At 45.4% G+C, this 23,479-nt stretch overlaps 4 protein-coding genes across 4 annotated transcripts; 2 read left to right on the forward strand and 2 right to left on the reverse strand.

Moving 5' to 3' along the window:
- Window positions 1-3,619: 3,619 nt before the first annotated feature.
- Window positions 3,620-5,475, reverse strand: VC83_09389 (uncharacterized protein). Its single transcript, XM_024472828.1, has 2 exons — window positions 5,155-5,475; window positions 3,620-5,062 (listed from the first exon to the last, which is right to left on the reverse strand). The coding sequence occupies exons 1-2, from the start codon at window positions 5,244-5,246 to the stop codon at window positions 3,841-3,843; spliced, it is 1,314 nt and encodes a 437-aa protein (XP_024319619.1). The 5' UTR covers window positions 5,247-5,475; the 3' UTR covers window positions 3,620-3,840.
- Window positions 5,476-6,948: 1,473 nt separating this feature from the next.
- VC83_09390 (uncharacterized protein) lies at window positions 6,949-7,431 on the forward strand (the record flags this gene model as incomplete). The annotated part of the gene is made up of 2 exons (XM_024472829.1): window positions 6,949-6,957; window positions 7,006-7,431. 2 exons carry the CDS (start codon window positions 6,949-6,951, stop codon window positions 7,429-7,431), a joined length of 435 nt encoding a protein of 144 aa, XP_024319623.1.
- A 171-nt stretch (window positions 7,432-7,602) lies between these two features.
- VC83_09391 (uncharacterized protein) lies at window positions 7,603-10,315 on the forward strand (the record flags this gene model as incomplete). The annotated part of the gene is made up of 6 exons (XM_024472830.1): window positions 7,603-7,920; window positions 7,973-8,463; window positions 8,517-8,715; window positions 8,844-8,968; window positions 9,020-10,123; window positions 10,177-10,315. 6 exons carry the CDS (start codon window positions 7,603-7,605, stop codon window positions 10,313-10,315), a joined length of 2,376 nt encoding a protein of 791 aa, XP_024319624.1.
- A 249-nt stretch (window positions 10,316-10,564) lies between these two features.
- Window positions 10,565-12,917, reverse strand: VC83_09392 (uncharacterized protein). The gene has a single exon (XM_024472831.1). The coding sequence runs from the start codon at window positions 12,790-12,792 to the stop codon at window positions 10,693-10,695; it is 2,100 nt and encodes a 699-aa protein (XP_024319621.1). The 5' UTR covers window positions 12,793-12,917; the 3' UTR covers window positions 10,565-10,692.
- Window positions 12,918-23,479: the final 10,562 nt, after the last annotated feature.

The raw sequence follows: 23,479 nt of genomic DNA on the forward strand, positions 1-23,479 counted from the left end.
CTCCTCAGTTGTCTATTGTTGAAGATATGGCAAATCGACTACCTGCAACATGCGACGCGCCACGCATCGGGTCACGTTGGGCTTCAAACTTTGTTAAGCGCCATGTAGAGCTCCGGACACGCTTCCAGCAAAAATACGACTACCAGAGGGCTAAGTGCGAAGATCCAGAAGTCATTCATGGCTGGTTTGAGCTTGTATGGAACACAATTCTAAAGTATGGCATCAACAATGCAGATATCTACAACTTTGATGAGACTGGGTTTATGATGGGCGTCATCTCAAGCACAACGGTAGTAACGAGCTCAGATGGGCAGGCAAAGGCAAAAAAGGTGCAGCCTGGCAATCGGGAATGGGTTACAGTAATCCAAGGCGTTAGTTCTCAAGGTTGGGCAGTGCCGCCATTTGTCATTGTGGCAGGTAAAAACCACCTTGCATCTTGGTATGAGAATAGCGGATTTCCAGCAGATTGGGTAATCGCTGTTACTGCAAATGGCTGGACTACAAACGAGAGAGGTATGGATTGGATTCAGCATTTTGAGAAGCACACAAAGCCCGGAGTGTTGGTGGTTATCGCTTGTTAGTCCTTGATGGTCATGAGAGCCATGTCATACTGACATTCGTTGCACTCAGTTTGCTATCAAACTCAAGAGCAAACTTGGAAATCTCCTCCTCAAACCTACAAGTCACTATACATATTTTGGCTTATCACACCAACAACAAGAGCAATACTACTCAACAATTGCTACAACCATCTATGATTCATTACACGTCATCGCTCCTTAGTTACTAGGCCGATATTACCACATAGCATATCTCTACAACCCTCTATGATTCATTACATGACATCACTCCTTAAGGGCTAATACTACACATGACATATCTCTATCAACTAGAGGCCTAGGAACATGAACGATAGCTCCAAAAGCTTCTACAACTGTCTATGCTTCATTACACATCATCGCTCCTTAGTTACCTACAAGATTGGTTAAGAAGTTATGACATAATCTGTCTATAGGGGTACTCTGACCTTGGCCCTCCTTTCACTTCCTATAGGCTACGAACCTAAGAGATGGTTCTATGGGATTCTCTTACGTCGACTACAGTTACCAAGCCTGGTTAGTCATGGAAAGTCTTGGAAAATGAGAGAACTACACTCCTTTAGCATAAATAGGATTGCCCTTTCCTTAAGAAAGGGCAAGCAGACAATACAGTAAATCGACTATCACATACTTCTACGTCTTTTCCAAGCTTCCAAGCATTGATCTTGTTACTCCTTGTTTCTGAAAAGTCAGTGAGGTGCTAATCTCTGACTTATCCCTGAGTTCTCAGACTCAACATTTGTTACAACTTGTCTAAACCACTCCACTACATCATACACCTGATTGCTGCATTCAGTGTGTTAAATAGTATGAACCCGTATTCTGCCAAGGAATGCACATGCTTTATGCTGGCATGTGCATTCCTTGGCAGAATACGGGTTCATACTATTTAACACACTGAATGCAGCAATCAGGTGTATGATGTAGTGGAGTGGTTTAGACAAGTTGTAACAAATGTTGAGTCTGAGAACTCAGGGATAAGTCAGAGATTAGCACCTCACTGACTTTTCAGAAACAAGGAGTAACAAGATCAATGCTTGGAAGCTTGGAAAAGACGTAGAAGTATGTGATAGTCGATTTACTGTATTGTCTGCTTGCCCTTTCTTAAGGAAAGGGCAATCCTATTTATGCTAAAGGAGTGTAGTTCTCTCATTTTCCAAGACTTTCCATGACTAACCAGGCTTGGTAACTGTAGTCGACGTAAGAGAATCCCATAGAACCATCTCTTAGGTTCGTAGCCTATAGGATGTAAGGACACAGGGCACCCAGCTCACAGTAATAGCATATGAGAGTGCGAGTCGGTCCTATAGGTCTACTATAAAGGATACAAAAAAGATGAAGGGGGGACCCCGTTGAGTCTGTTTCCTTAAATACCTGAAACGGGTCCGAGTCGGTTAATCCTGTTACGATGGTCATAGGGGTCAAGAAGCCAGTCCGGAGAATATTAAGCTAGATTGAATCTAAAGAGAGAAGAAGAAGAAGAAGAATGGAAGGTGAGGCTATTCCTCGTAATATACAGTTGTCTGCTTAGCGGTTGTAGCCTTGGTGGCTAAGGCTGCACCCGTAACAACCGTAACAACCGTAACAACCGTAACAACCGTAACAACCGTAACAACCGTAACAACCGTAACAACCGTAACAACCGTAACAACCGTAACAAGCTGTAAGCTATAATTGTAACAAATCCAACCCTAGCCCTAAACCTTCACCGCAACAGGTCCGCATCGACCCCAAACCCACACCCTTACCATTCCCCACTATAGTGTAACCCGCTATGTGCTCCTTAACTGGTACGAAAAAGCACCGAGTCAGTTTTCATGCCCGTGGTGACCGTGACAGCCCTGAGGCGGGTCCTTCGAGTATCTAGGTAAGGAGGCATACTTACATAGGAAGTGAAAGGAGGTCCAAGGTCAGAGTACCCCTATAGACAAATTATGTCATAACTTAACCAATCTTGTGGGTAACTAAGGAGCGATGACGTGTAATGAATTATAGAGGGTTGTAGAAGCTTTTGTAGCTATCGTTCATGTTCCTAGGCCTCTAGTTGGTAGAGATATGTCATGTGGTAGTATTAGCCCAGTGTAACGCTGACTTCTAAACGATAGATGACACAGAGGTTTCTTGCGTAAGGTTGACTTAACAGAGGAGGCAGGGGATTAAACACAAAGGCTTTCCAAGTAACACGTTATAGTATTGTAAAGAATACTATATTGAGTTGAGCACAAGCTCCTATCTAAGGAGATACTATCTACTTATATAGTGGCATCGTGCCAAAGGGATATCCGTGGATAACATGGATAACATAATATCCATGATATCCAATGTTATCCATCACATGACATTCCGTGGATCTCTGTGGATAACATGGATAACATAATATCCATAATATCCAATGTTATCCATCACGTGAGGTTGCAGCTGTAAGCGTTAGCCATAGCACTTAGCCGTAACACCCAGTAACTAAGGAGTGATGACGTGTAATGAATCATAGAGGGTTGTGGCAATCGTTGAATAGTATTGCTCTTGTTGTTGGTGTGATAAGCCAAAATATGTATAGTGACTTATAGGTTTGAGGAGGAGATTTCTAAGTTTGCTCTTGAGTTTGATAGCAAACTGAGTGCAACGAATGTCAGTATGACACATCTAGCAATTCCAGTAACATCTGCCCCATCAGAGCGGGTATTTAGCAATGGCGGTGATATTATCACAAAGAAACGAAACAAGTTATCACCTTAACAATTAGATATCTACTCTGCTTACGGAATTGGGGTCAGTTGCCAGATGCTAACAGCGAGGGGATGATGCAGATGATGAGGCTGAGAAATAAGGCTTATTTGCAGTATTATATTTTGTCACTTCTATAGCCACATTTCATTGTCTACAGTAATTATCAAAGCTTCATTTTTCTTAATTATGGCTCAAATTCCTGTTAAAGTATCTGTAAATACCTACCTTACCTAGGCAAGGTCGCCCAGATACTACCTTACCTGGTGAGGACCTAGATACTACCTGGGTAGTATCTGCCGAACACTGATTTATTTTGTATGAATCAATTAAATGTATACCACGAACATATATTCCTCAAACCGAACCAAGGAATCACTACCATTGAACATTCTTCCTTGTATAATAGCCTACAATACCCCCTTCTAATATTACATACCGTGGCATGACCGTATAATATACTCCCGCTGAAAAACTTCCCGACTCCATCCACATCATCGCATTTTATCATTCGAGGCTAGTCATCCTTATTGCTACCTGCAATATCACCGCCGAAAAGACCGAGCCAGAAATCGAGCCACCACATCAGCCTCCAGTAGAAGCTGGCAAGCACCCAGTCGAATTCCCCGTCATCCTTCCTGGGCACCTCGCTCCCAATGATATCTCCAGTAATCCAGCTGATGACGGGTATGCTGGAAAGTAGTTTCTGCGAATAGCTTTGTTGTGGAAGCAAGGCATCTGATGCGGGCAGGAGCCGCATTTTCTTCGCTGTAGGAATGCGTCGGCAGAACACATCGTCATCCTTACTCCTGGCAGGTGGTTGAGGTCCACCCGTGAGGGTTGAAGTTGATTGTGTCTCGCTAATCGTCGCGGTATCCAAAGTAACCTCACTCGTATCTGGACTTGGGGGGCTAGGAATACTAGCCCACCTGACTGCACTTGACACCGTCGAATTCCTCGGCAAGCTTCCAAATGGCCTGTCCCTCCCCGCCGCAGACCAGTCTTTCCTGCCAGCCGCGGCCCCGAGTGTATGCCTTTCCTTCCCTCCATACCCCGGCGCTGGTACTGCGTCGAGCTCTGTTGGTGGTCCGCCTCTCCACAACTCTGCGTAAACACTGAATCCCATAACCGTTTGTGGGCTTTCTTCAATCGCCACCTCCGCTGCTTCTTCGCTTTCGAATGTGATCTTGATCCAGTTTTCGCCACCGGCAAAGCTTAAAGCTTTCGCCCTCTCTTCTGGCGTCAGGGTTCTGGCTCTCAGTGCGGTGGGATCTCCGCGACCGGCCTTAAACTTTAGCTGAGACAGAGCTGGGTCCCGTGGGTAGTCTTCGAGAATCGTGCCCGCAAGAGTCTCGTAGTGGGAAATGGCTGCATATTGTTGTGCGCTGGGAAATCCACGGAGGATGACTTCGGTTGGGATGCGGTGGACGGGGTGGTGTACGAGGTTCGGCTCATGATCCGTGTCATTGTTGCGATCATGTTGCAACACAGGTTGTGTGAGGCTTGGCTGCGAACCTGAGGGCCGGCGAGATTTATCTGTGGCCGAAGTGCCTGAGGGCGTCGGTTTTCTGGTGAGTTCGGCCACGTATGAGGAGAAGATCGCATCTGCAACAAGAATATTCGGGTCTTCTTTCCTTGCTGGCGTTCCTGTCTTTGAGCGCGAACGCCTGACCGATCGTCCAAAGGAGCCGCTTTCGGGGATGGGCTTGCGTGCGCGGGTGTTGTGTTGGGTTTCCGAGCTGTGGGAGTTGAGGTCAGCAAAAGGTTCAGCAGGGTCATCGGCCTTGTCGTGGCGATACCGAGGATGAGATGGAAATCGAGGAGGACATACCCAGGGAAGACCATCGCATATGGGCGCTGGATCCCGTCTTCTCCTACATATAACTCGTCGTCCGGAACATTGTGGAGAATGAGAGGAGGCATTGCGGCTGTTTATATTATGGGAAGGACGTATAAACAAAGAAGCACCTAGATGGCTGCGATGTGAAGCAGTTGTGAGGGGACAAAATCGGATCTGTTGCTGAGGTCGCTGTCGCAGCGATTTATTGTTGAACTTCGCGATTTATGCTGATCCCTGGAGCAACGCGATTCGTCGCCCTGCAGGGAAGGAGTTATTCCGTACCGAGCCGCCTATGTCATAGCTCCACAACGTCGACATCAAGGTTGACTGACTGTGTTTGACTACATAATACCATTTATTTACAACCCACGACTGTGAGAAACATTAGAACAATTAAAACAATCAATTGCCATTAGATACTTCAAGATGTTTAGATTTGTACGTATGCGGCCATCTTGGGGTTGAGTATGGAGCTAACAGCCAACCAGCGCAAAGGCCTCGACGTGATTACGCTGTTCCACAGCCCAACAGCCCCAGCTTCGATGAGAGTCCACAGTCTCTTGAAGCAAGCTTCAGCGGCCGCAGGAGAGACAGCTACAGAGGAAGAAGGATAACGGCAGCTTCCAACGGCCATTGGTAAGCTCCCAGCGGTTGGAACAGCGTGGCGTGGCGCAGGCTGACAGAAGGTAGACGGTCGACTGTAACAACGGAAAAGTGGTGGCAGGTGCAAATGAATCGAAGATTCGGAAATTGTTGGAATCGCTGCTAAAGTTTTGAGTTTAGCGTTCCCACACCGGCGGTGTCTCTCGATACCTCAAGTGAAGGTGGCGAGAAGTGTTGTTATATAGATTGGTGAATTTCACTCCACACTTTCCAGGCTCACGAGCAAACCAAGTAAATAGCGAACCCAGGGTGGTTTTGAATGTGCTGAGTCAACATGCTTCTTTCAATTCTTGGTGGGGACCTGTGGTAGCAGCAGGGAGGGAGCGGGGTTTACAGTACGTTTCGTGATCAATAACAGCCTCCGTCATATTTCCAGCAGTCTCATTATTATAGTCTGTTTGCAGCGTTGGTTATATGGGATCGGGTACTGACTGAGGTGTGTGGCTTCATACGGGCTGCCGTTTGGAGAGAAAAGTGAAATATAATCCAAGCACTTGCAGCTTGAGTCGAGGAGGATTAATGAGCCTGCTATTGTCAGAAGCAAGAAGATGCTGGTTATCTCGTTCTCGTCAAATCCACTACCGTGGCGCTGTCGCGCCTTCCCATCTCGTCAAGAAGTGGAAGTGAATTATGTGTTTTTTTGTTCTCTTTGTTGGCTTCTGCTCCTTCCTTCTCTCCTGCCTCCCTCCTGCCTGAGTGTTTACTTTTAGAATTGCACAACTGGGTGGCACCTTCCTGCTGGATACTTGGCACTCAACGCTTGATGCTTGACGTGGACGCGTCTTCCCTCTCTACTCTTTCTTTCTTAACTTTCTCTTTCAACTTCTCTCTCAACTTCTCTCTCAACTTTCTCTCAACTTCTCTCTCAACTTCTCTCTCAACTTCTCTCTCAACTTCTCTCTCAACTTCTCTCTCAAACAAGGTCGACACAACGTCGTAACTATTGCAATTCAACACGGAAATCCGCTTAAATTGGCTTGACAGTTCTGTGCCATCTATAAGAAGGCTCCAGGTTAGTGCTGTTTATCCACTCCAATTATAAACCATGTTCTCAACACCCAATGCAGATAAACTCAGCTTCAGCTTCAATATCTGCAACTCGTGCCTTCCGATCTGACCTACATGATGAGTGTATGTCATCCCTGGTCACCAGTCTAAGCTTCATTTCTAATCTTGTAGGCTCTTACTACTCTTTCGGATTTCGTCCCACAGATGCCACCCATGGCACCGTCAATGCCGCCCAATGGCTTCATTGAGCTGCCTGTCGTCCCAGGATATGTGCCTCCTGAGCTGTTTACCAATTTCCCGCCAAATGCTCCTGCTTTCTTCTCGACCAACCTCAGATCACGCGCTATTCGACTTGTACCGAAACCGGCACCACAATATGCGGTCCGAACCAATGATCCAAACGATATTTACGAAAGAGCTAATTTCTATCGAGATAAATATCCAGATTTCGTTCATACTATCCAATCTTTGCCGATTGCCTGGGACGATCTATACACTTATTTTGATCCCTTGGATATCTGGATGGAGGGAGCCGGCTTCTGCTTCCACGTCATCCACCGTCTCGCAGGCACCAATATCGAGAAAGACGACAGATAGAGTCATTTGTCAACGAATGGTCTGTAGTCAATCTCGCAAAGCTTGCCAGAGTGCCCCCCAACACGCCTGTCATAGCGGCATTTGAACCCGAAGATTATCAGTACTTCGACTTCGACAACTTGGCTCCCACCGACATTGTTGATGTATGCAATTTTCTTGCTCAACGGTGCTATGCTCTGCAACCACAACTCCATCTTATCAGAGAAGGCCTCGCCCGGTCCGTGGAAATTGATAGAAATAATTTTGCTCCCCCAGGTTAGTTCAGATCAACAAATCATCGCCGCACTATGCTATTTGCCACCATTTGAGCGAAAAATAACAAAATTCCCGGCAGTTCCAACTCGATCCGGCCGAAAGGCCCAACACCAGATTCCATGGCAGGAATCTCCAAATTCAGACGCAATAGGGCTTGGGATTGCTTCTGCTAGAGAGTCTACTGGAGAATATCAGCACCGGCGTGAAGTCTCGTTCGTAAAGAATTGCGGCATGGTGAGGAGAACGGATATCCCTGCGCTCCCATATATACTAACTATTTGTTAAGGTCCGCTACCCTCAATGTTCGCAGACGAAAATCGAACCGATTTACACGTATAATCCGCATAGAATCTCTCGGAGTGGACCTGTGGCTCTGGCCGGGCCGATTCTAACAGCCTTTACGCCACCTCGCGACTTCAAAGACCGAGCATTGGCCAACGATGACGACCAGAATCGAGTAATATCTGGTTCCAAGCCTGGAGTTAACCGGAACAGGGCCTATTCAAATGTGTCCCGGAACAAAACCTTTACAAAGTACGAGGCTGAAGCACTCGTTGAAGTCAAAACTGCGATTCTAGATCCACAGAATCCTGCGGGGAAAAATTATTATATTCAAAACTCCACGAACCTCATGAACACCGTAATCGAAGAAGGCCATTCGATCTATATCAGGGGATTTACAGACGGTGAGTTCACTTCAGACCTTGTTCCAACAATGATGGAGTGTTGCGGAGAGATCGGGGGATATAGACCCATCAAGGGCTTTGCATTTATGACGTAAGTTATTGAACCCTCGCCATGTTTTCGTTGCCTCTAACCCTTGGTCTTAGCTTCAAAGCCCATACGAGCGCTACAGAGGCAATCCGACGCTTCAATGGATTCTTTTATGATGGCAGAGTATTGATAGTTGCACCCTATCGGAGAAAGGCCGAGTTTGATAATCGGAATGGGCCAAATCGCTACCAAGGAGACTCGTTTAGAGGCAACCAGCGCTACATGAACGATCATACTGGAATCCATCCGAAGCTGGTGAGCACAGGCGAACTTATAAAACCACTGAAAGAGATCAGAATGCCAGTGTTTCAAACAATGGAGCTCAAATGCCGAGAAAAGAATCCAGTACACCTTCAAAACGACACAATACGCCGTCCATACAGAATCTTGCGATTAAGAAGACATATATTGAAAGTGGCACTACGCCCAGAGGTGGGAAGGGCCACCGACCGACAAGTTCAGGCCAGTCAACCAAGACGACGAAGTCTGTTGACACAGGCAAATTACGGTAAGTAATGCCCATACCTACAATTTGGCAGATACTGACTGCATACGACAGAAGCGACAGCATCCCAGACATTCCAACCAAGAAGGGGTCATTTGTTTCTGAGGACCTCTCTGTACCCGAGGAAGAAAAATATGGGACCTCATTCAGCAGCTATAGTTCATCCTTTACTCACAAGGAAAGCATATTTGATGAATCGCCAGCGGAGACCTACCACACCATGAAAAATTTCGAGAGCTCGTTTGGCAACAAGGAAAGTTCTATTACCAGCGGCGTTATTTCAGTTTCCCCCGAGCGTCGTGATCCCAGCTCGACCATGGGAGAATCGGATAGGCTTGGAAAAAAGAAAAAGAAAAAGCTTAAGAACATCGATTTTAATGTAATGCCCACTGCTGGCACTGGCCACTCAACACGCAAGATGACAGGTGAGGCGATGAGTGCCGAGGCATTAAAAGCTGAGGGCGTATCTGATGCAAACAACGACGACGCTGGCTCTTCTAACCCCCTGAAACTGGATTCTAAGACAAGAGACGAAGAATCCTCCACGCAGCCTACTTCAAATAAAAGCCTGGCAGGAGTCGGCGAGTTTGGAGGCAGAGCACCTTTGAAAAGGCCGACGAAGGTAAACCATGGTTCTCCTAGAAAGTTAACCACGGACGAGGGGTCGCCCAGATCCTCAAAGAAAAAGCATGGCAAGACGGACAGTAATACCTCATCTTTTGGTATCGAGGCCAGAGTGAAGAAATATGAAGGCTACGAACTAACTACGAATGAGATTACTTACAACCCTGGTGAGGGCCCTCAGTCAGAGGCTAGAAATCATGTGAAGGTCAAGTTTTTTAAAAGAAACAAATCCAGCATTGACCTCAAAGAGAACACACACTCCGAGCGTGTCCTTCCAGCTACAGAGGTCAATATACTTGCCGACCCCACACACTGGCCGAGTCTTGGAGAAGGGAAGCCCAGTTGCCATGGTCATGGCCATTCAACCGTGGTGCCGTTGAACCCCGCGCCGGATGGATGCTTGGTGACAGCGAGGAGAAATTCTATGGCAGCTATTATTTATCAAAAAACTAGAATCGTTCCTGCAGTACCACTGCTTCTTCGATCCGTGACAATGGCCGAGATGAGGTCTGTCAGCAGTGATTCAGCCAAGAGGTATTTCATTATCTATATCTCCATCCCTAATTTGTTTTCTGATATAATTGCAGCGACGATAAGATCATCACTGTCGCCAACACCACAGGAACCAGACTCTGGCCTGCAGTAGTGAAGTGGGCCGGGAAGCCTCCGAGCACAGACGTCGTTGAAAACCAGCCCGAAGCAGCCGACCCCGCTAGCTGCCCGTAGTATTATATTTGACAAGTGGACGTTGCTATCTTCTTTTGCGCCCGGGATTAGTGAGAATGGAAGGGTAGGGGCCATGAGCCTGAATTATAAATAGATGGTGGCTACACCAGGTCGGCTTTTAAAAGGGGGAGTCAGTGAGTGGGATCCGAATGTTATTGTAGTACGGAGCGCATACAGATGAAGAATTCATATGGCTTCCAAGATGGCTTCATTTGACCTAGAGCAAGGGACGTAGAAAACACGATATTTGTCATTGATTTACATACTAAAATTCCCCATTCTACCAATATTTTCGAGGAGCATCTCCCATACACCCCTTCTAATTTTGGTATCGATTCCAAAACGCCCGCTTCCCATGTTAAGACCAGACCAACACATTAGAATTTTCCTTCAAGCCTGATATCCCTTGAGCTACTCCCAACCCTTATTGTAAAAGCCCCGTCAACAGGCATAACCCAGTTTTGCTCCCTCACATCCCAGAAACTCAGATCTCTTCGAGTTAACTTGAAGTGTACATCCTTTACCTCTCCCGGCTCCAAGTTTATCTTCTCAAAGCCTCTCAGCACTTTAACTGGGAAGTCACTCATATCAGTGTCGAACCAGCCACCTCGTTTTATCCCACCCATGGAGTCGCTAGGAACTGGGGACTTAGGGTATGATAAATACAATTGCGCAACTTCTGCGCCGGACACCCCACCAGTGTTTTTCAGGGTCACGGACACGCTAGCGTGGACGTCGAAAAGTGATGGGTTGCCACCCTCGCCGCCACCGGCTTGGGATGCCAGCTGTGTCGTGTTGTAGCCATCTGGGTATGGATATGACCCTGTAGTAATACCCGATACGTTGTTGATGTAGGGGTAAATGTACTTTGCTAACCTTCTGAATCCAGAAGGGTAGAGCGCAGATGAGGGGTCGGGAAGTGTTTGATAATAAGTTGGCGGAGCTGTGGCATTTGGCCGCAGGTCAGGTAGTGCCGACTTCCCCTTGACGGTAGTGACTTGAATATCGCTATACTCAAACTTGGTGTAGGAGAGCCCAAATCCAAACTCGAAGCGCGGTGTGATGTCATATTTGTCAAAGTGTCTGTAGTCGATGTAGATGCCTTCAGAGAAGTTCTGCTGTGAGATCGGCGCATTGGGCAAATAGAGAACCTTGGCTCCACTCCCATAATCGTCGAGACTCTTTCCGATTGTATATGGAAGTTTACCGCTCGGGTTCGCATCGCCGAAAAGGATATCCACGAGGGCATTGCCGCTTTCTTGGCCAGGAAGATGAGCCATAACCACGGCTTTCACGCCGGGAAGATCAATCCAGCTTTCCATCAACACAGGGCCAACGGCGTGGACAACGACAACAGTATCGCCTTTCCCGCCACCACAGCCGTTTGTTACCTGCTGGACAAGCTTATCGCCATCCTTGTGTAATTTGAGGTCATTTCGATCGCCCGCAATGCCATCGAATTTCTTGTAGCCCTCGCCCGAGTCAGCGTTCACGAACACGATACAAATATCTTCGTCCTTCAGCATCGACGAGCTTCCTGGCGGGGCCTTGTTGGTCAATGAGTCGGTTACGTCGACTTTGGCCTTATTGACGGCCGCCTTGATCGCAGAAACTGGCGTAATGAGATACGGAAACTCAACGGCCCCAGAGCCCCATCCAGATCCTAGAGTTCCCTGGTTACAGGCACGATCCTCGCAAACATTTGGCCCATTGCCAGGCCCAGAGTCTTCCCCGAATATGCCAATCCTAAACTTCCTGTCCTGTGTCGAATCCTCTGGCCAGCCCACACGGCTAAGGGGCAAGATGCCGCTGTTTTTGAGCAACACCGTCCCTTGTATTGCCACCTCCTTTGCGATTTCGGCATGGGAATTTTCCTCTTCGCCTTGAACATTGACAAACTGATTGACTATTTGAAGGCTGTTGTCATCTGGGCTACCATGATGAAGACGTCCTTTGGCATCATTCGTCCACGACGAAAAGTTTGGCCCCTTTCGGTCAAATTTAGATCCGTCATCCTGTCCGAGTTGGTACCATGCTGCGACAATACGGGTCACCATATCATTCAACCGAGATACAGGCACAGAGCCATTGAGAACCGACTTGGTAAGTTCAGGGCCCCAGAGCGACTGGCCGTTTGCCCATACAAGACCATCTCCTGGCATGCTCATGTCCAACCCTGCCAATGTACTCGCCACCCCAGCTCGCTGCGCGAGCCAGTCGGACTGGACGAATCCTTGAAATCCGAGTTCATCTTTTAGAATGCCATTTATCAACTTGCTATTGGCGCAAGAGTATGAGTTATTCGTCATCTGGTAACTGCACATGACACTTGCAACGCCCGCTTTAACGGCATCAGCAAATGGCCATAGATAGAGCTCGTGCAAAGTCCTGTCGCCAATGTTTGAGCTGAGGGCATTTGGGATAGCCCATTCCCGAGCCTGCCGAAAGTGTTCTTGCTCATTCCCAATGTAGTGCATATACTTTATACCACAGGGGTCAAGTGGTGAGACTAACAGGTTGGCCAAGTGGTTCGACTCGAAGTAAGGGAATGCAAAGTAAGTCGAAGCAGGAGGAATTGCAAGAAGGCCAAGTAGTGTATAATTTGCTAGCTAAAGATCAATAAGAGACATGAGCAATAAGTGCTTATATAACAGTAAAAATCCCTAATGCCAAATAAGCGAAGACACTAATTAACAGAACCCTAGCTAAGCGAGCCCTAGTGAAGTGAGCCAATAACAAGAGAGTCTAAGCCAGTAGTCATTTTGGGCTGATCTAGGTCAGCAAGTGAAGTGAAGTGAGCGAAGTGAGCGAAGTGAGCGAAGCAGGTGAAGTGAATGACATAGTGAAATAAGTACTAGAGACTAAAGCGAATCGAAGGGTCATGACACAAATATCGAAGGAGTGTCATGACACTAAGAAGCTTCTCTTGTCCGATTTCCTAGAGGAGCGTTGTCATACTGACATTCGTTGCACTCAGTTTGCTATCAAACTCAAGAGCAAACTTAGAAATCTCCTCCTCAAACCCACAAGTCACTATACATATTTTGGCTTGTCACACCAACAACAAGAGCAATACTACTCAACAATTGCTACAACCCTCTATGATTCATTACACGTCATTGCTCCTTAGTTACTGGGCTGATATGACCACATAGCATATCTCTACAACCCTCTATGATTCATTACATGACATCACTCCTTAAGGGCTAATACTACACATGACATATCTCTATCAACTAGAGGCCTAGGAACATGAACGATAGCTCCAAAAGCTTCTACAACTGTCTATGATTCATTACACATCATCGCTCCTTAGTTACCTACAAGATTGGTTAAGGTATGACATAATCTGTCTATAGGGGTGTAATGGTGGGTGCACCAGATATGAGAATCTAGCCACCCAAGGAAGGGATGAATTTACTAAGACAACACACTGTCTTAGGAAACAGAGCCAAAGGGTTGTAGCTTAGACTATTCCACAACGCAGCAATCAGGTGTATGATGTGGTGAAGTGGTTTAGACAAGTTGCAACAAATGTTGAGTCTGAGAACTCAGGGGTAAGTCAGAGGTTAGCACCTCACTGACTTTTCAAAAAACAGAGAATAACAAGATCAATGCTTGGAAGCTTGGAAAAGACGTAGAAGTATGTGCTAGTCGATTTACTGTATTGCCTGCTTGCCCTTTCTTAACGAAAGGGCAATCCTATTTATGCCAAAGGAGTGTAGTTCTCTCATTTTCCATGACTTTCCATGACTAACCAGGCTTGGTAAATGTATTAGAAATCAAGTGCGACCCACAACTAGCTTGCTAATCATGTAGTGAACGTAAGAGAATCCCATAGAACCATCTCTTGGGTTCCTAGCCTATAGGAAGTGAAAAGGAGGTCCAAGGTCAGAGTACCTATAGATAAATTATGTCATAACTTAACCAATCTTGTGGGTAACTAAGGAGCGATGACGTGTAATGAATCATAGAGGGTTGTAGAAGCTTCTAGAGCTATCGTTCATGTTCCTAGGCCTCTAGTTGGTAGAGATATGCCATGTGGTAGTATTGGCCCACCCCCTTAAGGAGGAGATTTTCTTAATAACTTGTTCAATGAGTGTCCAAATGATATGCCGTGATGTATGTAGCATAAACAGATGTAGTAGAAGAGTTTGCAGCAATCGTTGAGTAGTATTGCTTCTGTTGTTGGTGTGATAAGCCAAGATATGTATGGTGACTTGTAGGTTTGAGGAGGAGATTTCTAAGTTTGCTCTTGAGTTTGATAGCAAACTGAGTGCAACGAATGTCAGTATGACATGATCCCCCTTTTAAGGACGTTTGTTGGCTGTCTGCTTGCCCTTTAGCCAGTTGGCTTTCTTAGAAAGAAATTCTAGAATGAGCTTAGATGCATTTTTTAGATTTCTCTTAGGCTCCCAAGTGTTGTCACTTGTAGGATAGCCTTTCCACTTAACGAGGAAGTAGTCCTGACCTCTAAGTGTCTTTTTGTCAAGGATAGACTCTACTTCATATTCTGGTTGATCCAAGATCAGAACAGGAGGTGGAGGAGACTGAAGTGGTCTTAAGGAACTTTCTTGTGCCTTAGACAAGAGAGATGCATGGAAGACATTATGGATAGTCCAAGTAGGTGGTAATGCAAGCTCGAAAGCATTCTTGCCAATAGTCCTTGTGATCTTAAAAGGTCCAAGTCTTTTAGTATCAAGTTTGTCTGAAGGTCTAGTAGTTGTGATATGTCTTCTAGACAAAAAGACTTGATCACCAACTTTGAATTGTGGTGCAACCACCCCCCTGTTAAAGGCCTGAGCCTGCTCGTCTTGTGCACGCTGTATTTGAACCTTGAGATAGTCCTGGAGGCCCTTAAGGTAGATGATTCTTTCAGTAGCAGAAGGGTTTTTGAAATTTTCAGGGCAATTCAGTTCTGCCACTTCAAACCTAGGGTGATAACCATAGTTTGCATAGAAAGGTGTCTCTTTTGTGGTGTTAGAGACTGTGTTGTTGTAAGCAAATTCTGCAAGATGGAGAAGATCTGCCCAGTTGTCTTGAGCATAGTTTGTATAAATTCTTAGATATTGTTCAAGTACAGAGTTGACTCTCTCTGTCTGGCCATCTGTTTGAGGGTGATAAGCTGTAGAGAAGCGTTGTTCCATGTTTAAGAGTTTAGAGAACTCCTTAAAAAAGTTTGAAGTGAAAACTGCTCCCCTATCTGAGATCCAGTGTCCAGGAATTCCATGATATTTAAAGACCACCTTGAGAAATAGCCACGCAAGTTCAGAAGCTGTGATAGTCTCATTGCAAGGCTCAAAGTGTGCCATTTTTGTGAGCCTTTCTACCACCACAAGGATAGAGTCATAAGGGGTAGCACCCCCTTTTGGGATAGAAGGAGGCAACTTGACTATAAAGTCAATGGATATGGAGTCCCATGGGCGTTCTGGTATAGGTAGAGGCTGCAAGAGGCCATAGGGCTTTTGCCGTGTAGGTTTGTTCAAGTTGCAAGTAGTGCAAGAAGATATATAGTCTTGAAGAGTAGTCCTTAGACTAGGCCAGTAGAACTTTCTTGTTAGAAGTTCATAAGTTTTTGCAAAGCCAAAGTGCCCTGCAGCTGGAGCATCATGGAACTGCTGTAGGAGGTGTAGCTGTAATCGTTTATCCCTTGGGACATAGATATAGTTCTTGAATAAGAGAAGTCCATGCTGATTTTTTGAGAAATTCTGTAGTCCAACTTTCTCAAGAGAGGAACCTTTCTTCTGGAGGTATTCCAAAGTTCTTTTGGCAAAGGGATCATGGTTGTAAGCATCTTTGAATGCTTTAAGAAGTGTTGCTGAGGGTGTATAGTCTTTAAAGGTCTCTGGTTCCTGAGAAGAGGTAATGGGGGCAACTTGGTCTTGAGGGGATAAGTTTACCCCTAAGTCCTCTGTAGTACTAGGGTTGCTTAAAGATGCTGCTATAAGCTTTGCTGAGTCTAGCAGAGCCTTTGTATTGCTAGTTTTAGCAGAATCTTGGTAGTCATGTCTTCTTGAGAGGAGATCTGCTCTTTGATTCTTGGCCCCTGAGACATGTTTTATAACAAAGTCAAAACCTCCTAGTTGTTCAGACCACCTTGCTTGTCGTCGATTGAGCTGTTTAGTGGTTGTAAAGGTCAAGAGATTTGAATGGTCACTGTAAATAGTGATAGGATAGTTTGCCCCTTCAAGGTAGCATCTCCAATGCTTTAGAGAACATACTATGGCAAGCAGTTCCTTGTCTGTAATGGGATAGTTTTGTTCAGCTGCTGATAGCTTTCTTGAGTAAAATGCCACAGGCTGTAGCTCTTCTTGTTTGTCTTTTGGAGCTTGGTATAAGATTCCAGAAATGGCAAAATCTGAGGCATCTGTCTCAAGAGTGGCAGGTTTCAAGGGGTTAAAGTGTAGTAACATTTTCCCTTCTTTAAATTCTCCTTTAAGAGCATCGAAAGCATCTTGCTGTGTCTTATCCCAGTGATACAAAGTGCCCTTGTGAAGTAATTGAGTAAGGGGTAAAGCCAAGGATGTATATCTTGGTATAAACCTCCTGTAATAGTTGGCAAACCCAAGGAAAGACTGAACCTCTTTAATGCTGGAAGGAATAGGCCACGTTTGTACTGCTTTTGTCTTTTCAGGGTCCATCTGAATGCCTTCTGTTGAAATTCTATGTCCTAAGAAATCAACTTGAGACATATGGAAAAGACATTTCTCAAGTTTGCAAAAGAGTTGTGCTTGAGATAGCTTCTCTAAGACTTGTCTAACATGTAGAACATGCTCTTGAGTGTCTAAAGAGTATATAAGAATGTCGTCTAAGTAGACAACAACAAAGATATCCAAGTAAGGTCTTAGAATATCATTCATGAGAGCTTGGAAAGAAGCAGGTGCATTGGCAAGCCCAAAAGGCATTACCTGGTATTCAAAATGACCATAGCGTGTTCTGAATGCTGTCTTCCACTCATCACCTTCCTTGATGCGTATCAGGTTATAAGCTTCCCTGAGATCTAACTTGGTAAAGATCCTTGCTGAAGAGAGCCTATCTATGAGCTCAGGGATAAGGGGTAAAGCATATCTGTTTTTAACAGTGACTGCATTAAGGCCCCTATAATCAACACAGAGACGCAAGGAGCCATCTTTCTTCTTGACAAAGAGAATGGGAGCTCCTGCTGGTGAGGAAGAAGGTCTGATAAAGCCAGAACTAAGGTTCTCATCTAGGTATTCTCTGAGAGTTTTCAGCTCTAATTCAGATAGAGAGTAGATAGGGCCGTAGGGAGGCATTGAGCCTTCTGCGAGTGGTATCTCATGGTCATAAGGCTGGTGCTTTGGCAGAATTGATGCCTTTGCCTTGTCAAAAAGATGTTGGTAGTCTTGGTATGCTAAAGGCAAAATGACCTCCTGAGATGATTTCTCCAAATCTGAAGTAGCTGCTATCTCCAGGACAGGTTGGAAAGGTTTAACCCATATCAGAGATGATATATCGTCCATAGTTTGGTCAAAATCCTTGATCTGGGACAAGTTTGAGTCTTGGACCTGAATAGGGGTAACTGAGGCTTGAAGGGTTTTTTCAGTATTGAGCTCAGGATTTGAGCTAAACCCAAGCGATAAATGCTTCCAATTGATAGTTGGATCATGCCTTTGAAGCCATGGAAGACCTAGGATGACTGGGTACTTCATTGGTATAACATCTAAAGAGATGGTGTCTGAAAATGTTGATTTTCCTAGGGGAATCTCAAGTTTGAGTACTGGGGTGTTGCAGGTAATGGAACCTGAACTGATAGGAGTTCCATCAATGACTCGGAGCAACTCTGGAGTGCGTTTGGGAATTGTAGGTAACTGGTGTGTCAAGATGAGGTCTTGAGATATAAAGTTGCCTGTTGCCCCTGAGTCTATCATAGCCCTTGTAGACAACACCTGTTGTTTGAAATGGAGTTGAATAGGGATTAACAGGTGTGTGAGACTCTGAGAAAGCACCATCGACACATCTTTGTTGTCTAGGGGAGAAGTTATAGTCTCAGTTGAAGTTGTGCCTGCTAGGGATTTTTCAAGTTTTTCAGGAATAGCAGTTGTGACTGTGTCTGAGGCTGCTATATGTTTTGAATCAGCACTCCCCCGTGCTGAATAGCACTCCTGAATTCTGTGTCCCCCTTTGCCACAGTATAAACAAAGGTTGTTGTCCATTCTGTGTTTTCTTTCTTGAGGGGTAAGTTTACCCCTTTTCAGTTTTTGAGGGCTTCTTGTAGGCTGAGGTGCTGGATTTGCTGTAGATCTCTTTATAGAGGCGTCTAAGTCCATAGGTTCAGGTGCTGAGTCCTTAGCAGTTGGTGTAGAGGTGTAATTGTTGAAATTTCTTGTTGGATGCCAGTCTTGGTTCTTCTCCTTTCTTCTTTCAAAAAGCCTATCATCAAGTCTGACAGCTTTCTCTATAAGCGTTTGAAGTGTTGTAGGGCGTTCTTCTTTGCTGAGTTCATCCTTAATAGAGCTCTTGAGCCCTTGGTAGTAAGTGAAGACTAAGGCTTCTTCATTCCAAGTCAAGTGAGAAGTGATTCTCCTAAATTCTGTTGTATACTGAGCAGCAGAGGTCTTTTGACATAGCTTCTGTAGCTCTCTTTCTGCTGTAGCAGTTTCGTTGATGTCTCCAAAGGTCCTGGTAAGTTCCTCTTGAAACTGGTCATAAGAGGTAATCAAAGGTGTAGTGGTATTTTGGTTGTTGCCACTAAGTCTTCTAAGATATGGCTCAAAGAAGTTGAATGCAGATCCACGGAGGTAGCTGGCAGCGAAATAGATCTTCTGAATGTCCGAGGTGAACTGATGAGGCCTGAGGGTGAAGTAGATGTCCAGTTGCATAAGGAATCCCTTCAACTTCCTCCTGTCTCCATGGTATAAATCTGGTGTTTGCACTTTAGGAAGTGCACCTGGGGTACTCGAAATAGCCAGAGGAGCTGTGGGAAGCTCTGTATGATGTGTCTGAGTTGAAGATTGTGTTGCTGAAGTGTTGGCTTGAAAGGTGTTTTCCAAATTCTCAAGTTTGTTTGCTATAGTTTGTATAAAGGCAAACAGTTGTTGCATCTGCTGTTCAGCAGTAGTTGTAGGAGCTTGGTCGTCCTCCATTGTAGTATCGAAGTGCTGCTATAGAAATAGTTGAAGCTTGAAGCAGGCAAGGTGTAATGGTGGGTGCACCAGATATGAGAATCTAGCCACCCAAGGAAGGGATGAATTTACTAAGACAACACACTGTCTTAGGAAACAGAGCCAAAGGGTTGTAGCTTAGACTATTCCACAACGCAGCAATCAGGTGTATGATGTGGTGAAGTGGTTTAGACAAGTTGCAATAAATGTTGAGTCTGAGAACTCAGGGGTAAGTCAGAGGTTAGCACCTCACTGACTTTTCAAAAAACAGAGAATAACAAGATCAATGCTTGGAAGCTTGGAAAAGACGTAGAAGTATGTGCTAGTCGATTTACTGTATTGCCTGCTTGCCCTTTCTTAACGAAAGGGCAATCCTATTTATGCCAAAGGAGTGTAGTTCTCTCATTTTCCATGACTTTCCATGACTAACCAGGCTTGGTAAATGTATTAGAAATCAAGTGCGACCCACAACTAGCTTGCTAATCATGTAGTGAACGTAAGAGAATCCCATAGAACCATCTCTTGGGTTCCTAGCCTATAGGAAGTGAAAAGGAGGTCCAAGGTCAGAGTACCTATAGATAAATTATGTCATAACTTAACCAATCTTGTGGGTAACTAAGGAGCGATGACGTGTAATGAATCATAGAGGGTTGTAGAAGCTTCTAGAGCTATCGTTCATGTTCCTAGGCCTCTAGTTGGTAGAGATATGCCATGTGGTAGTATTGGCCCACCCCCTTAAGGAGGAGATTTTCTTAATAACTTGTTCAATGAGTGTCCAAATGATATGCCGTGATGTATGTAGCATAAACAGATGTAGTAGAAGAGTTTGCAGCAATCGTTGAGTAGTATTGCTTCTGTTGTTGGTGTGATAAGCCAAGATATGTATGGTGACTTGTAGGTTTGAGGAGGAGATTTCTAAGTTTGCTCTTGAGTTTGATAGCAAACTGAGTGCAACAAATGTCAGTATGACAAGGGGTACTCTGACCTTGGACCTCCTTTCACTTCCTATAGGCTAGGAACCTAGGAGATGGTTCTATGGGATTCTCTTACGTCAACTACAGTTACCAAGCCTGGTTAGTCATGGAAAGTCTTGGAAAATGAGAGAACTACACCCCTTTAGCATAAATAGGATTGCCCTTTCCTTAAGAAAGGGCAAGCAGACAATACAGTAAATCGACTATCACATACTTCCACGTCTTTTCCAAGCTTCCAAGAATTGATCTTGTTACTCCTTGTTTCTGAAAAGTCAGTGAGGTGCTAACCTCTGACTTATCCCTGAGTTCTCAGACTCAACATTTGTTACAACTTGTCTAAACCACTCCACTACATCATACACCTGATTGCTGCGTTGTGGAATAGTCTAAGCTACGACACTTTGGCTCTTTTTCCTAAGACAGTGTGTTGTCTTAGTAAAATCATCCCTTCCTTGGGTGGCTAGATTCTCACATCTGGTGCACCCACCATTACAGTTTAGACAAGTTGTAACAAATGTTGAGTCTGAGAACTCAGGGATAAGTCAGAGGTTAGCACCTCAGTGACTTTTCAGAAACAAGGAGTAACAAGATCAATTCTTGGAAGCTTGGAAAAGACGTGGAAGTATGTGATAGTCGATTTACTGTATTGTCTGCTTGCCCTTTCTTAAGGAAAGGGCAATCCTATTTATGCTAAAGGGGTGTAGTTCTCTCATTTTCCAAGACTTTCCATGACTAACCAGGCTTGGTAACTGTAGTTGACGTAAGAGAATCCCATAGAACCATCTCCTAGGTTCCTAGCCTATAGGAAGTGAAAGGAGGTCCAAGGTCAGAGTACCCCTATAGACAGATTATGTCATACCTTAACCAATCTTGTAGGTAACTAAGGAGCGATGATGTGTAATGAATCATAGACAGCTGTAGAAGCTTTTGGAGCTATCGTTCATGTTCCTAGGCCTCTAGTTGATAGAGATATGTCATGTGTAGTATTAGCCCTTAAGGAGTGATGTCATGTAATGAATCATAGAGGGTTGTAGAGATATGCTATGTGGTCATATCAGCCCAGTAACTAAGGAGCAATGACGTGTAATGAATCATAGAGGGTTGTAGCAATTGTTGAGTAGTATTGCTCTTGTTGTTGGTGTGACAAGCCAAAATATGTATAGTGTTACGGCTATAGTAACATGATGTCATGGTTACAGGGCCAGGGCCTAGTAACGTGACGTGTGAGTCACATAACGTGACGTGTGAGTCACAGTGGGAAGCGGGGTAGGCTGCCATGTGACGGGGCTAATGGATAGTTGCAGAAACTAGTGGATATTGGATAGTTGAGCTATCCACGAACTATCCTGAATATCTAGCTATCCGCCAACTATCCAGATTACCCATGAGGCACGATGCCACTATACAAGTAGATAGTATTTCCTTAGATAGGAGCTTCGTGCTCAACTCAATACAGTATTTGTTATATACTAGTAACGTGTTACTTGAAGCCTTTGTGTCTGATCCCCTGCCTCCTCTGATAAGTAAACCTTTATGCAAGAGAACCTCTGTGTCTTCTATCGTTTAGAAGTCAGCGTTACATATAGTGACTTGTAGGTTTGTAGAGGAGATTTCTAAGTTTGCTCCTGAGTTTGATAGCAAACTGAGTGCAACGAATGTCAGTATGACACAGTTGTCTTGGTGCTGATTACAGTGGATCTGCAAGTAGGCTTCGATATTCTGATTCTGCCTCTCGGTCTGGCCGTCGGATTGAGGGTGGAAACCGGTGGATAGGTTACGCCGTACTTTGAGGTAGAAACAGAAAGCCGACCAGAAGTGGCATGTGAATACACTTCCCCTATCCGTTATGATCTCAGCTGGGATTCTGAAGTCCTTGTCCCAGAACGCTAGGAAGAGCCGCACCAGTTCTGAGGCTGTAATGGTTTTCCTATAGGGTATGTATTTGGACACCTTAGTATAACGATCTACTATCACGAGGATGGAGTCTGAAGCCTTGCCTTGGTCTGCCCCTACACTTGGGGGCAGATCCGTGATAAAGTCCATACTTATGGATTCGAATGGTTTCGAGGGCATTCTCAAGGCCTGCATTTCGCATGGGCTTGATGCCCTGGCATCTACCACAGCCCCGTATGTACTCCCTGGTTTTCTTGCTAAGGCCAGGCCAGTAGTATTTGCGTTGGATCAACTCTTGGGTTTTCTTATATCGAAAATGCCCAGCCAGTGGGTCGTCATGGCAAATCTTGAAGATTTCCATCCTTACTGCCTGGTTGGGAGGTACGTATACCGCTCCCTGGAAGCATAGGATGCCTGCATCATCTACTCTCCATCCTGGAGGGTCATCTGCTCGCACCGTTCCTGCGTCCTGGGCACTTTTAACAGCAAGCTTGTCAGCCGCCTCAAGGGTTTTGATCAAGTCTGTCAGAGGTTCAGTTGTAGCACTGTAGGCACCCTCTCCCTGTGCCATAGCTGTCACTATGACCCGAGGGACAACAGAACCTGAACTCTTGGTGTCCGTATTGTGGTTTCTGTCTGGTCTGGCGCCGCTGGCACTTTCGCCCATACTCTGTGGGTTGATATCCTCTTCTTGAGGGCCCTATGGGCTCGTTGTCACCCCACTTACCTGCGGGGTTCCTCCAGCCTTCATGGCCTTGTGGAGGGTATTCTGAAGGGTAGGCAACATCACGTTCTGGCTACCCCTTTTGACCTCATAATCTGGTCTTCTTGACGGCCTGTCTGCCGGGTTCGTCTTGCCAGCCCTGTAGGCTATATGGAAATCATAGGCCGATAACGCCTGCACCCACCACGCTTGTCTCCTTGTGAGGGCAGTGGTTTTCATGAAATACTTGAGGTTATTATGATCTGTAAGGACCTCAAGAGGGTATTGGCTCCCTTTAAAATAATGCCTCCACTGTTCGAAGGACCTCACGATCGCCAGCATTTCCTGGTCGTGGGTCTCATAATTGAGCTCAGCTGGTTCTAGCTTCTTGCTGTAGAAGGCCACAGGGTGCCACTCGGCCTTCTTGCCTGGCTCTTCTATTAATTGGGAGAGGTTCCCAGCCAGGCCAAAC

Source organism: Pseudogymnoascus destructans, assembly GCF_001641265.1.
Source record: "Pseudogymnoascus destructans isolate 20631-21 unplaced genomic scaffold scaffold_46, whole genome shotgun sequence".
In the NCBI taxonomy this organism is placed as follows: domain Eukaryota; kingdom Fungi; phylum Ascomycota; class Leotiomycetes; order Thelebolales; family Thelebolaceae; genus Pseudogymnoascus; species Pseudogymnoascus destructans.